Genomic DNA, 15,563 nt, shown 5'->3' on the forward strand with positions numbered 1-15,563 from the left:
CAACCGAATTGAAACAAGAATCAAAACTGAGTGTCTGAGTTTCTGAACAAAACAATTTTAGAATTGGCTTCAAAGTTGTAGGGAGACTTTTAGAAGGTTAAGAGAATAGCAATAGGTTCCCGTATTCCTGAAATATTAACCTGCCAAAGGAAGAAAAAAAAATTGTCACAAAACCACCATGAAGCTATCTGCAGCAAGCACTAATAAAATACAGCTTAAAGAAGACTGCTTATAAAAAGAGAAGTAGTGAAAAGGATTACAATTACACTTCTTTCTTATTCACTACTAAGAGTCCTAAGATTATTATGATTTAATTTTGTTGGTTAGCCTACTCTACTGCGCAGAAATAACAAAACAGTATCCTTTGACTTCGAGGAATAGGGATAGTTCTGTTTAATTCACTGATGAGCTTACATGTGGGGAAAAAAAATTTCCTAAAACATCATACCAGCTTAAGAAAAGATGCAGAACTTCCAAATTCTCCATCTTTACAGCTTCTTTGTTAAGAGAAACATGCAGAACTCTGTAGAAGACAAAAATAAAGAACACAGGCTTCTAAAATGATGAGAAAGGAGAGCAGGGCTAGCACCACTTCAGGCACTTGACAGTAAAAGCCAACTCATAAAAGCAGCAATTTGCTTGACCCTGTGGATATATAAACAATATTTTGTGCACACTGAGGGATACCAGTAGAAATGCTGTGGTCAGTTACCAGGCTCTGTGCCTTCCAGACACATCAACAACTTTGTAAACTGCCCTTTCAGAGAGACAATAACATAAAAGAAGTTAAAGTGTCTCACAGACACCCCTTTGCTGCATTTAGGAAGCAAGGTAGCAGCCTACTATGGCAGTTTCTGGATCATAAAAGTCACCCATATCTGATTTTCTCCTCTTCCAGAAGTGCCAGTTTAAGCAAAACAGAAAGATTTCAACCTTTCCCCCCCCCCCATTGGCTTTGTCAGCTCATGCTCTCTTCGCTGAACTGCCTTTTCAGATCTGACCTTTTCTTTCCCTTTATTAAAAGAAACTACAGCACCCACTGGGCTCCCAGCTACTGACAAGACTCCTATAAGCTACGAGGACAAAACATTTTCCAGTGAAGATTTACATAGTAATTGTCCTAGCATGTCAAAGTATTCAATTTACAGCAACAAGCTTCAGTCACACCATGTTTCTATTCCAATCTAGCCTTGTCAACTGAGCCTGATTAAGTAGTGATAAGTAGTAATTTCTGCTGCCATTTGACAAGGCTGTAAAATTAGCTTGTGTGTGAGCTGATGGCAGGGAAAGTAATCTTTATTTTCAGGGCGGCTCACAGCTGGGAAACAAGCAGGCATTACTGCGTATGGACCTCAATAAATGTCACAACACTTTACTAGAACAAATAAACCTTCTCCAAAACACTAGTGCTATTTTCATGAAAAAGAAAAAAGATTAAACTGTACAGTAGAAATTGTTTATGCTATTGCTATTAAATGCACTAGCAAACAACATGTCTTGGAAACTAAGGAGGCAAAGCCCTGTGCTCTTTACATAGGCTTCCTTCAGTAGCGAGACTTCACCAAAACTTACAGAGCTGAATTAGGTGCTTGTTACTTTATGTCAAATTGTATCATTTTGGCTTGTCATGTCCAGTCTCCAGCAGCATTGCCTGTCTTTGCAGAAACCAAAGTCAGTGAGTTCACCTCACTTTGTCTTTCAAACCAAAAGGTTTCTCTAACCAAGGGAAGAGTCTGAGTCAGATAAAGCATATCGACACAAAGCATGTTTATGTTTGCAAGGTTTTCATTTACAAGACAGTTAGTTATAAAACCATCATCATTTATGGAAAGATCTTACTAAAAAGATTAAAAATAATTAACATAAAATTTATCCATTCACCCATATGTATTAAATCTAGGAGGCTTGGGAAAAAAATACATATGATAATTTTATACCCTTTCAAAATTCCTCACAAGCAAGTTGACACCAGGAGGCATCTTAGTACTCTAATTATTTTTTACCTTAAACCTTGTACTTTGTTAACTATGAATTCCAAAGTAACAGCTAGCAGATCGCTTTATATAATATATACACAAACACCCCAAACCCACTTTTTTCTTTGTGAGAGAAGATCACAGAAATATCAATGTACTTAAAATTATTTCATTCAAACCTAGCACACTTATCTGATTGTCTCTCAAAAGTAAGGTAGACCTTAACATGATCAATAAAAAGCCTCTCCTGTGAGTCTAGGGTCATTTTCCCGGCTGAAGAAGAAACAGAATTAGAATTAAGGTTTTTGTCACTTCAAAGTGCATTTTAAGCACACGACTCCAGGAACAAACCAACCTGTGACATTCAACTACCCTTTAACTTCTGTTTCAGAAATCCTAATTATCCTTTTATCACTTGCCCTTATATTCCAAAGATAGCCTGTAGGCTTCTAGGAATCCTCTAGCTTATTAGCCACTTCTCCCAGTTTCATGACAGTCTTCAGGTACCTCTCCCAATTACTGTGTTTGTTCAAAGACCATTGAGAGTGGCCTCAAATAGATGCCAGTTCCTTCAGTATTCATGGGTACATCCCATCAGGGCACTGGACTTACTATGTCCAGTTTGATTAAGTATAAAATACTTAATTTTCAAAGACAGTTTTTCTGTGATCTACCTACATCTCTTCTCCACTCCCTTTCATAGCAATACACGGTCAGCATATATCACTCAACAACACTGCCTGTACACAATAAAAGATAAAATAACGGGCAAGATATTACAAGGTCTGACCAGTGTCTATAACACCAAAATCACATCTGTAGACTTGGGAGCAAACGCTGTAAAAATGGTCCATGAGGCACAACAGCTGCACATGTGCCAACAAGATTGGCAAGTTCTCACACCTATTACCGCATCTTGTGGCCAGCACAGCCTTCAGAAAATTGGAGCTCCATAAGGTTATTCATAATCAAATCAGGCAAAATAGAAGTTGCTTTTCCTTTCCAGCATTGCTGCACATTTGCTCTCCTTATGCATGAGGTGTAACAGCCAATTGCATTGCTACTGAAAATGTACAGCTGGCACTTTTTTTTTTTGGTTAATATTAGTTTGAATTTCATTTGCTTAAGTATCCAGTCTATACAAATTCACATCAGATACATACCTAACTGTATGGAAAAATATTTGAAAAGGAAGCAAGAAGCATTATACGAGAAAAAGTAAGGTAGACCAAGGCTTTTCATGAAACAACAACATATATCATCACTTTCACCTATGAACTTCACAGATACAAACCACCAGAACATCCCACATTTCTCACAGATCTTAGCAAAGATAGATGTACTTTCCAGTTTTACTACTGTATTATCTGACAGTTAAAAGTTCAAGCTTTAATCCTTGTCAAATGCTAATAGACTTGGCTATCCCAGATGTACAGAACTGGCTGGAGGGTAAATATGCTTCAGAATTCCTGTCCCCATTAAGTTTAAATTTCACAGTTATGTTAACTGCAGCTTGCTATTTTCTTAGCAGCATGGGAGGCTTTACTGGATTATAAGCAACATGCAGGGCATTCCCCTACTTGTATAAGCAGATTATTTCTTTTATCAAATAATTTTCAGTAAACAGAAACAGACCCATCAGGTTTGGACTCTATGCACTGACCTATTTAACAATGCAGCTTGTTTTTCACCAAAAGGATGTAAGAAGAATCATCAACCTTCTGCCATATTTTAGCTGTTGCTGCCATAAAAAAAAAGACACACAGAGCATCCAGAAAGCACTAGGGAATTATTCCATGTTATTTGTTACTATCAATACATATCCTGCAGAGGAACTGACACCAGGCATGATAGAGACAGAAAGCTATAGATTTTCTTGAGTAGAAAACACTCCTGATCCTGTTTTGAGTAGTTGCACTTCGAATGGGATGCCCTGAAGCAACTGCAGAGAAAATCTGATGAGGCTTGGAAATGGGGACATTGCCTATCATGTTTTGGACCACATGACTTTTCACTTTCACTATGTTATTCAGTAACTACACAAAACACTTTGAAAAACAGTCACAGTAATAAACTCCAGCTTTTTCGCTACCCACTAAAAGCACACTTGGAGTTTAAGCAGCTGGTCCGTAGCCCAGAAAGGTTAAGCTAATTCTAGCAATTAGCAATATGAGAGAATGCAGCATGTCTGACAACATTTCTGATTTCCCAAAGTGAATGAGAACTAGAAAGAAACGTTCTACCATCTTTGTTTCTTCCAACATCTAATCAAAAATTCAATGGAAGATCGATCCAAACAACTAATTACTTCCATGTGCCTTATTAAATATTGTGAAGTTCGGCATACTTAAATTAGATTAAATCATTTTCTTTTAGTGAAGCAGGACAACCTAAGCCAGTCTTTAAGATCACAGAATGCTGAGGGACTTAACTGGAATTTATCTTGGAGTAGATTTGGAGACTAATAGATTAAAGATGAATTTTTAAATTTTATTTTTAATATACCTTAGACTGTGACAACTGTACTCTATTTATAAAAAGAAAGTAACAAATACAATGCAATGACTACTTTTTTAGGGAATTCAGATATGAACTACTGCATGACTGTATAATTATATATCCCTTTCCCACGTGAGTCTTTTTTACTAAAACATAGTGATTAACAGTAACTCCAACTCTGTTAACTCTGCAACTACTCTAAAGACACAGAAATACAATCAATCAAAAAAGTGCTTCCCTGAGAAATCCCACTGCATATTCATTTTAGCATCTTTTAAAAATACAGTGGAGAGCAACCACACTGAATTCAAATATTTTGAGAGAGAACCATTCAGGTATTCTCTCAGCTTCTGCTACTAAAAAGAAGAGTTTCAGTTATGCAGAACCCATAAAGTGAAATTTGGTTTTATTATTAAATAAAATCTCATTAGTGTTCAGGACACAGAAGATCTCACAGCCCTTGGCTAAACATTCATATTTCTTTGAATATGAAAATGTATTTCTTCTGAGGGCTATGAAAAATTTAATGTGTAAGAAAAATGAGCATAGTTGAGACTTCTAAAAAGGAATACTGGTGAGAGTGACAGTGAAGGGCCAACACTTCACTCAGCAACAGCAAGACCAGCAGACAATGCTTGGAAACACTGACTGCAGCCCTAAAAAACAAACATCACAAGAATCAGGTTTGGCATCCTTAATGTACAATAAGAACATTAAGACTTTCAGTACAAAATTATCTATGCCCAGGAAAACCTTAAAAGGATGGGATTTCTTGTGATAGATTACTCAGGCAAGCTAAGAAGGATTTGTGCACCTGATCTGTGATTACACAAGACACAAGTCATAGAATCATGGAATATCCTGAGTTGGAAAGGACCCATCAGGATCTTCAAAATTGCAGTGTTTGCATGAGAGTATTGTCCAAACACTTTCTGAACTCTGTCAGGTTGGTGCTGTGGCATTCAAAACTGCACATGGGGCTTGAGGTGAGGCAATGTGAGCACAGAGAAGAGCAGAGGAATCACCTCCCTCAACTGGCTCACAATGCTGTGCTCGATGTACCCCAGAATAAGGTTATCAGCAATTAATCTAAAATTTTAGATAAAAGGAGACCTGGTCCTAAAATGAAGCTGTACAAATATACCAAACCCAAAGATTTTAAAAGTCTCAACTCTACTGGTATCCTTGATTCAAGAACAAAAGGCTAAAAAATGGATTCTGTAGTTTACAAGGACTTAAGAGTTTGAAACATGATAGATCACAAAATTTATATTCACTGCTCAGACTAGATGATTGCAATCACTCCCCAAAGCCTCATTAAAATCACATTTAGAATGCTATTCAAAACGTGAATCAGATTCAGTTTTGTTTGTTTGAACAAAACTGGTATGAATGGCAGAATATTTAATAATGTGGAGAAGATAAGAATTAATTATAACTGGTACATTCAATAGTTTGAATAAGTAGCATTTCTCCTTCAACAACAGAAAATAATACTGCCAACACTTTCCCTAGCATTAGCATGTTTGTTGTATTCCAGACTACAGAAAGTGGCACAACGTAGGTGAAAAGGAAAACATGAAAACACTCTTCTTGCATGTTTTGAAATATTTTTTTTATACTGGTACAGAATTTCTACCCCCTAAACATTAACTCCATTACTTTTGTTCAATACAACCTAAAGGTTATAATGCTGCCTTCTACTTTAGGTGACCAAACTCTTATTTTCACTGAATTGGTCCTGAAGCACAATGAACTGAGATGATAATCTTGTTCCAGACTTTAATCTGCAATTAAGAGGGAAAAAAAAGTTTTGTTTGTCTGTTTAAACTTAAAACTAGGGGGTGATTGTGGGCAAAGAACAGAGAATTAGCTAACATAGCTTGGCAAGAGCACCCACTGTGTGAAGATTTTCACACGAGTGGGAAAGAAGCAGGACAAAGACCACTCAGAAATGGAAACAATATTTGAGCATTTGAGAGAGAGAAAAAAACCATAGGAGATATTAAAGGGACGCAATAGAAACATATTAAGGACACAGGAAAGCTGTCAAGTCAGCCTTAAAATAGAATTTCTCTAGGGATTTTTATAGCACACATATTTTAATGTCTTAAAAAGGAAAGAAAAAAAATCAATCATAACACACCTTGCTGAAGTGTTTTTTAAAAAATTCACAGGAAAAACACAAGAATATTATAAAAAAAATTGAAAACCTGAATTTCTCAGAGATCAATCATTTGTTTAGTTCTACCTGTCCCCCTGCTAGAAGGTGTTATTTACAAATCCCGAGCTCAGTTTGCTAAGAGACTCAGAAGGAGAAAATTTATTTGGATTAAAAAGAGCAAGTTTGGGTTATCTGCTATCTTTTCATACTTCCCATAAAACCAAACACTTGGAAGCAGTACTTGAAATTTCCTTGGTCTGACTTCGGACCAAGATATTTTTGAAGTTATTTCAGATAAGTGTTGAAACTACTGTAGTTGCTCTTTTGATTTAATAAGTTTTGATTCAAATTACAGGATTCACCAGTTTTTTGTTATATTTGAAACTCCATGTTGTGAATTTTCTCTACTGATGGCAATAAAACCATTCTATTTGGTTCTATAAAATGTATCATAGACACTATTTTCAGGAAGTTAGTCTTTAGCAGACAATTCCCTGTGCAAATGGTATACACAGAGACAGAGGATCAAAGACTCAAAGTCTAGAGTAATACCATCTCCCACAAATGTGCAGAAAACAGTTAAAAGCCTCGAAGTAGTCTGAAGTTCCACCAAGCCAAAGCCCTTTATAATGCTCAGAAGCTGAACAAACTAGATCTTGGCTGCTATACCTCACCTGATTTATCTACTCTAATGCTATTGAAATAAGAGTATCCTCTCCTGGCACAGAAATTTCATAATTTTCCAATTAGTTTCTCTGAAAGCAACTTTATGAGTGTCGTGCTTTAACTCCAGCCTCTAACATGGTCCCTTCACAAGGGTGACATGCAAATTTATGAAGCAAATTAACCTTAACCCAGCCAAAACCAGCACAATGAGGTATGACCTACTTCACATTTCATGTACTTCGTGGACACATTTCCAAAAGTGAAGTGCAATTTGAGACTGGCCATATTTAACACACAACAGCCAAGAGAAGGGTTTGTTTCTGACAGTAGGTCAGAAAGCATTGTCAGACTTCTGTGTCTCTTGGAAGTTCAAGAAATACACTTGCTTCAAGGTGTAACCATCAGAAGTACAGAGCCCAGCTTTGTCTCCTTAATCAGCATATTAATTAGTAAGCAATTTTAGCACAAGACAAGAACATTTTTTTCTTTGCATTTAAATGGTAAGCAATACAGTCAATTAACCAACGGACTACTTGTGTTTTGAGTGTCTAACATAAGGAAGGTTAGAAGCACATGGCAGAAGTCAGTTTATGCAGAGCACTACTAAAATAGGCACCATCCAATATTTCACTGAAGACCATAGGAATCTAGCTGAATTGAAACAAGGAAACAATGCCAGCACCTAAGGATACAAGCTTCCCAAGTGAGACACTTAGGTGAAAGTCACAAAAGGATTTGTGCTGGGAGAAGGAGGGCATAAAAAGGCTGGTTTAGCACTGACTCATTCCTAATATGTCACTTCTGACAACACACCACTCACATTGCTTCTGGGGACATGCGTGGAAATGTCATCGATTGTGCAAAAGCAGCGGGTAAGGAACAAGTTGCCAAAAGATCAATTTACAAAAACACAAAGGGATGATAAACCTGACAGCTTCCTTTTGTATTTAGTAATTGTCCTCTGCAGTTTTGCTAACACAGGAGGATGCTTAATGAACATATTCATTATACCAGCAATGTAATTTACCACAGATTTGATGCTGTAAAGCTGTACGTTAGAACTCAAACTTCTTGGAAGTACTTTTTCTATAAGTAATTTCAAGTAACTTGGCAAAGCAGAAAGCAAAAAAAGTATATAAAACACACAGCTTGTAATAAAATAATTTCTTTTGACTTAATTCTATGCAAACAATACTAATATATACAAATTAGGAGCAACATTTTTTCCTCAAAACAAGACAATTAGACAATTAATGTTTAACATTAAATTAGAAACAGCTCTAACAAAAGGTTAGTTCCTTCATGTGAATTACTTTTTTTAAACTTTTACTATGTAAACAGTTCTGCCTCGGTCCTTGAAAATTTTTAAACTAATCACACACCAAAATTTTATAAATTAAGGAGTAGGTACCTTAACATGAAATGTTTCGTAAGGAAGAGAATTATATCTGAAAGAAAATACAAATGTAGTCATGGAGACAATTTGTTTTGTCTCACTCCTGTATCTTTCCCCCACATGATAGCTGCATAATATCTAATTAAAAGAGGGGAAAATGCCAGGTAAAAAGACAATTCAAATCAGTCCTCTCTTCAGAGCTCAGAATGACTCTAGAGGACTGGAACTTGGAGCCTAGAAAGGTAAAAGTGCCCTTTTCCCTGTTACAGATAGGAAGCTTTACTCTTCAGATATAAAGGAGGCAAAAATTAAAGAATATAAAAGAAAGTTATGTTTGCTAAGAACTGTATAACCATTTTTAGCTCAGTGATTATTTTCCAGGATAATCTTTATCCTATTTCTCTGTGTTATATTAGTGCTATTAGGGAACAACACCATCATCCAGCGTCCCTAAGTTCTGCACGTGCATCATGCATGTTCTGTTCTTATATAATTTTATACTGCATAAATCAACTGTAGTATCAGCATCTGACAAGCTGTAGTGCCAAAACCTTTAGCCAAAAACTGTATGCAACTTGTTACTCCACACCACAGACCAAAAATCTGCAGGTATTAACCAACTAAGAACACGAAAAACTATATGATTTTCTTTTTTTTTTTTCAGAAATCACTACCCAGGAAATTAATGAAAATCATTCTGTAATGAAAAGACGCCTTCTATAGTCTTAATATGTTACTAATAAGATAAGAAGTCAGTTTAAAATACAGAGCAAATGATATAGCAATGGTGATAAAGTTTCCATTTCCTATTTAATGAAATTATCATTTTCTGTTGACTGGGGGTTCATGTTTGACCTTCCAGGAAAACAGGTTATTTAGAGACATACAAAGATTAAAAACTTAAAAACTAAATAGTCCAGGAGACAATTTACATACTTAGGATGTCGGATGTCTGGCAGTGATCGTTCCAGTGCTATATTGTTGCTAACAAATATGTTGAAGCCGTTTTCCCTATAAGCAGAATCATCGTGGTCTTCCTCTGTAAGAGGGTACGGCTTTCCATGTTCACCTTTCCCTATAACAAAACAAAACAATTATTTGCCTCAAATTTACAGCACAAAATGGACTACAAAAAGGAAAATAAGTTACACTGAACTTCAACTAAAATCCTGCGCCTGGAACATCTCAAAGAAACATCTTCCAGTATCTTTAGCAACACTCCTGTCACTTCCAACACAAACCCACAAAGTAGGGACAAAAAATGAGACTAAGAAGTCCCTCTGAATTCACCCAATTCATCCAGTTCTCTCTTTCCAGATACACAATCAGTTTAAAGCCATTTTATACAGAAAAAAATTGAACTGTAGATTAAGCTAAGACCTTTTTGCATCAGAATCAAGTTTTCATAGCAAAATTATGAACAAATTCCAGTTCCAGAAATACTCCTTTTGATTAATATGAGGAACCGGGTTATGGAGTTCCTTTACATTTTAGTAGTCAGAACACCCCCACCACTCACTCATCTTTTCAGAAAGCAACTTTATTATTGAAGTTTAGGGTGTCTAACTTTCCAGAAGAAACAGTAAGGAAACTAAATGCTTTGCTCTAGGTTCCTTGAACATGCTTGCATTCCTAGGGACAAGCCAGATGTGCTCAGTGCTTCTAACGTCAGAGCACTGCTGATCTGGTTTCAGAAACTGGTCACTTTGTGCTTCCCCAAAGAAATCATCTGCTTGTTCCCTGGCAAACTACAGACTTTCTATTCCAGCTTTTTATTTCCAAGTTAGTTCTCATCATCAGTCACTAGACTTGCTTAGTACCTACCTCAGGCAACTATACTTCTATCTGTTCCAGTCAGAGAGCAAAGAACAAAAAAAAACACTTCAAAGAAAATCAAAATATAAAAACCTTCACTTCTTATCAACCATTTTTATTCTTTCATTCCTGCAGAGAATCTACCCTTCAGAGTTTCAAAGCCCTTCATGCCTACTCATGTTCTCAAGAAGATATGCTTTCCTCTAAATTGATCAGTTTATATATAACCTCTCTGTCCTTCTCCCTCTGGGCCCACTTACAAGAAAATACCTCCTTTTACCTGGGCTCTTATAGAGAAAATAATCAACTTGCCAGCTGGATTCAATAGGTGACCAGCTGGGTCCTGATCCTCAGCTAATCAGGAGCAGCTATAGGAGGGCATCAAGAAGAAAGTAACCGGGAGGTGAGAGAAACATCTAGTGGTATCCTTAAAGCTCATGAGCCTCTGTCAATACTCTATTTCATATTGCAAAAGCAAATGACAATAAAAACATAGAATATGCAACTTAAGGTGCTCAGATTTTTTTCAGATTTTTTTCAGCTAGAATATTTTTCATAATACTAGAGTTTCTTCATATTGTCCCCTGCCAGTGAAACTGAAGACAAGTACTTTTAAAGCAGGGAAATTGTTGGCAAAATAGATCAGCTGTAAATAAATTTGAACATGCAACAGAAGTGGAGTTCTGCACTACTTCCATATTCAATGGAAAAGAAACCTTGTTTAAAACTATAAACAACAAAACATATGGCAACAGGTTCTCTTTTCAGGGTCTTTCGGGTTTCCTTTCTGAGTTTTGTTTTTATAATTCAGATGAGCATTATTTATAATTCAATAGGCATGGTAAAAAAGATTGGCTTTGCCAGATAAGTTCAAGAAGTTAAGCAATTGCTTGACATCTTAACACAGGAAACCAAGTGGATAAAGAACATAAACCACTCAGTGTCTGTGGGGAAGAACTATGTACAAATCTGAATTATTTACTGCTTATACTCACTGCTATTAGTTTACTCAGGCATGACTACACAGCTATACCAAGTCAAGGCTATAATTCACAAAAGTATTTAAGCATACCCTTTAATTCAGGCATTCAAACATCCTTTAATCCAATAACATCTGTACTAGGGAACAAGAATTCTCCATGTGGTAAAAGCTTTAGTAAATACGAGGAGTTTACTTTAATACGTGAATCTACAAATAAGTAAGTCTTCTTACCTATAGTGCATTTTTTTATTTTGGATAAGTTAATTCTGCCATTTTAAAAAAATATATTATGAATTTTGTCTACTATCTCTAAACATTCCATTGAGAATATAACAACATTGTGCTCATCACACATAAAGTTCAAGTCCATCCTCCCTCATGAAAGTTCTCACTGTGAGGACAGTTATTTAATTTTTTCCTAGAGCAATATGTCAATACAGAATTGAAGTCCCATGGGGGGGGAGTGACCATATTTCTTAAACAGAGAAACACAAATTCCAAATAAATACAGTCACACATCAGCTTCATAAAAAGAGTGCAGGAAGTAGAACGGAAAATAAAGATCAGCAACAAAATAAGAACATTGAATCAGACATCTTACATCCCCTGCTACATAAACTTCTACACAATAACCTTTTTGATCCCTGATATGGCAACTAGCCAAGTCAAGAAGGTAAAAACTCTGTTTAAAGCAATTGTAGCATCTTTTACATAATTTCTGAATTTCTCTAATGCACAGCTGTATACAACTCGTCATCTTGCGTTGTGGAGATCAATTTCATATTACTGGGATTAATAACAGATTAGCAATTCAAACTGCCAGCACATTCTGCTTTTTTTAGGAAGTGAATTTTCATTTGAGTACAAACAAAATAACTGTATTCCTTACTTTTCCTCACAAAAAGAAAGGTAAGGTGCAGTATATCTGCTAAAAAACTGATTAAATTATCTTGAACAGAGAGGCAACTTGATATATGCGCAAAAAAAAGGATTTTTGTTTCCTGACAGTATACATCTCATCTTCACCTTGTATCAACAGTATCTACACTTGGTGAAGTTCTCATCCTATTCACAAATTTTGTATTTTGAACCCTTAGGAAGACATACAGGAGAATAATTTTTTAGTTTAAGGGGCAAATCAGGGATTAGTATAGACCAGTCTTTGGGGAAAAAAGGAGAAAAAGGAAGTTGCTATATCAAATCACTTTCTCCTTTCATACTAAGAAAGGAATTGGTTGTTTTGAGCAAATGCCTTCTGTGGTTTTGCACATTTATGTTAATTTCCAATAAAAATGATGAACACTTTAATAAATTAATGAAGGATCTTTCTTTGCCAATTTTTTATGGGGACAGGAAATTAAAACTGCAAGTCTCACATTAATGTAATTGCCTTCATATCAAATGGAACTATTCAAATTGCAAAAAATGTGTGTGTACATATATATATATATATATGTGTATATATATATATATATAAAAAATGGCTTTTCAGATTGAAAATAAGGAACATTTTTCTGTGTGAGTAGTGAAACAATGGAATACGAAATCCAGGGAACTGTGGAATCCATGCAAGCAAGAAATGATATCATGCCTCAGACAGGCATGGTCATCTACTGAGGTTGATCCTAACCTTAAATTCCTATGATCACCATGAGAAACAGGAGGAGAACTGATGATAAGTTCCCTCAGAGTCCAGAAAACTTGCATCAGAAATTCAAATATATTTATCTCAAGTCTGTTCTACTTTTTCCAAACTTCTCAGAGTATCCCAGTAGGTCGTACAAGTTCATTAGCCTAATTTATAGGAAAGGAATTTAATTGATTTTGCATCAATGGAAATGGGATCAAAATAACCTTTTTTAACTTTTTAAAATTATTTTATTGCTACTCTACCTTGTAACAGCTTGAAAAGCCACTTGAAAAACACTTTGTGGCTTGTAATTAAAAGTGTTTTAATTACAACACTTTTAATTATTTATTACATAACTGTCAAGATCTGAGGCAATGTAAAAGGCTTTTTCTCAGCATTACAGACACAGCTGTAACCAAATCAAATGTAAATCAAATTTATTTATTACAGTTTCAATATCAAACTATTACAGAATACAGCAATCAAACATTCACTTAGTTTTCTGGTAGAAAGTCCCTGCTATTTTACCTGCCTTTAGATGACGGTAGCATATACAGATTTTCAGTTCAAGGACCATGTAGTCCTTGGTAAGTGGTATAGAGATGTCACTGGGAGCAAATATGAGGCTTTGGCCTTCAGATTCCTGCTATAATAACATGATGGTTGGCAGGAGAAATATGAAGTAAATTGCATCTCTCTTCAGGAATGGCTTTATACAAATAGCACAGGTTGAGAGAAAAGGGAAGAAAAAATATCCAACTTTAAATTTCGTTATTTGACTGCCTGCGTACATTCAGAACTAAAAAAACCCACAAAATCTCAACAAAACAATCAAACCACAAGAACAGAAAACAAAACAAACAAACAAACAAACAAACAAAAAAACAGAGAAGAAAGGAGAACATGTTCCTTAAAAATTTTAAAAGGGTACATTCATATTGTACTGTAGTTGAATCTTTGGAGTATTGTTTGCTTATGATTCACATGAGATAAAAATTAAAGGAACTTCTGCTAATATAAAATGTAGAAATGTGTTCCCCCATCCCCCAACCCATAGTGGGTAGGAAGTAGGTAAAGGAAAAGCATTTCCTGGAGAGCAAGGGGATGAGAGAGGCAAATGGGAACCTCTGAAACGTACTTATTTTACAGATGTTTGAGAAGCATTTCTGTAAAAAGAAATTAATATCAAAGTGGGAAAAAAATTACAGCTTTGTAACTGCCTTAGACAAAGTTTCTAGATTTCCAGAGATCTACTAGGCCAACTCTTCATGTTAATCTAGAGAGATCATAACTTCTGTGTAGGACTGCAAGGAAAAAATGGCACAAGATTTTTTCTTTAGGAGTCCACGAAGTGGGAGAAGCTGATTACCAATATTCTGTATACATCGAGGACATGGCAGTACTTCATATGCACTTCTTAAAAGCTAAAGCAAGACAAAATGCTACAAAATGACAGCGGTGAGGCAGGACAGCTCAAAAATGAGGAGCGGTAGCAGCAGTCAGCAGAAGAATGAATCAGTGGAGCAAGTGGAGCAAGCAACAGCAACATCTGGCAGTGTCAAAAGCCCCAGATTGCAGCACAAAGCTCTGGCAACTTCAACTGGGGCTTGCTGACTCCCAGGACTCCACAGTTCCCAAAAGTAAGGAAGGCTTTATTTTAGGAGTGGAGAACAATCAGCTGGCCTAGCTGTTGCCTTGGCAAAGAGGATTGTAAAATTATTGTTGTTATACTTCAGGAATTAGCTTGTATACGTTACCTGTTTATATTTAATAAAATATTGTTTACTGAGTCAATTAATTTGCAAGAATAAAAATAGATCACTGCTCTTGAGATTAATTCCTGCAGGTATCTAGGCATTTTACTAGATGTCACTTTAAATTTCAGCCTGGCCTTCGCTGTTGGCAGTGGTGTCCTAGCAGAAAAGCGCATTATACAGCTAATCACTGGAACAATCCAACTCTGCATCTTACAACTTTCAAATAACCATCATGAAATGACAACGTGGTTTATCTTAAATATGTGCATTTTTTCAATTGATAATTAGTTGCTAAATCTTATAGCCTGTGCTTTATGGAACTAAAAAGGCATACTATTAGACTAGTGTATCCCTTACCTTTTTCATTTATTTTGACATTAAAAATGCAGCCTCTAAATTTCCAACATATACATTGCAGAGTAAAAATACAGTGTGTATGTGGGGCAAGTGATTGTTTTAAAATAAATCATAAGGTTAACCAGTGGCATTGTTTTGTTTTAGCAGAAAAGTGACTGCATATGAACTCTGAAATGTAAATTGTCTGAAGGTTTGAATAAACACTTCACTAAAATAAGTACTACAATAAAAAAAAAAATCTATGGCTTTTAAAACTTGCTGCAAGTACTACAGTGTCTTGATGGGTGGAAAGACTCATTCTATCCCCCTTTCCCATTTTAA

At 35.8% G+C, this 15,563-nt stretch overlaps 1 protein-coding gene across 3 annotated transcripts in view; it reads right to left on the bottom strand.

Annotated features, from left to right (window-relative positions):
• GALNTL6 (polypeptide N-acetylgalactosaminyltransferase like 6) overlaps window positions 1-15,563 on the bottom strand; it is a 465,365-nt gene that overhangs the window by 264,500 nt on the left and 185,302 nt on the right. For all 3 annotated transcript variants that reach the window (XM_032685192.1, XM_032685194.1, XM_032685195.1), the window contains one exon: window positions 9,638-9,776. In XM_032685192.1, coding sequence (XP_032541083.1) covers window positions 9,638-9,776 — 139 coding nt within the window. The remainder of the gene's footprint in view (window positions 1-9,637; window positions 9,777-15,563) is intronic.

Source organism: Chiroxiphia lanceolata, chromosome 4, assembly GCF_009829145.1.
Source record: "Chiroxiphia lanceolata isolate bChiLan1 chromosome 4, bChiLan1.pri, whole genome shotgun sequence".
In the NCBI taxonomy this organism is placed as follows: domain Eukaryota; kingdom Metazoa; phylum Chordata; class Aves; order Passeriformes; family Pipridae; genus Chiroxiphia; species Chiroxiphia lanceolata.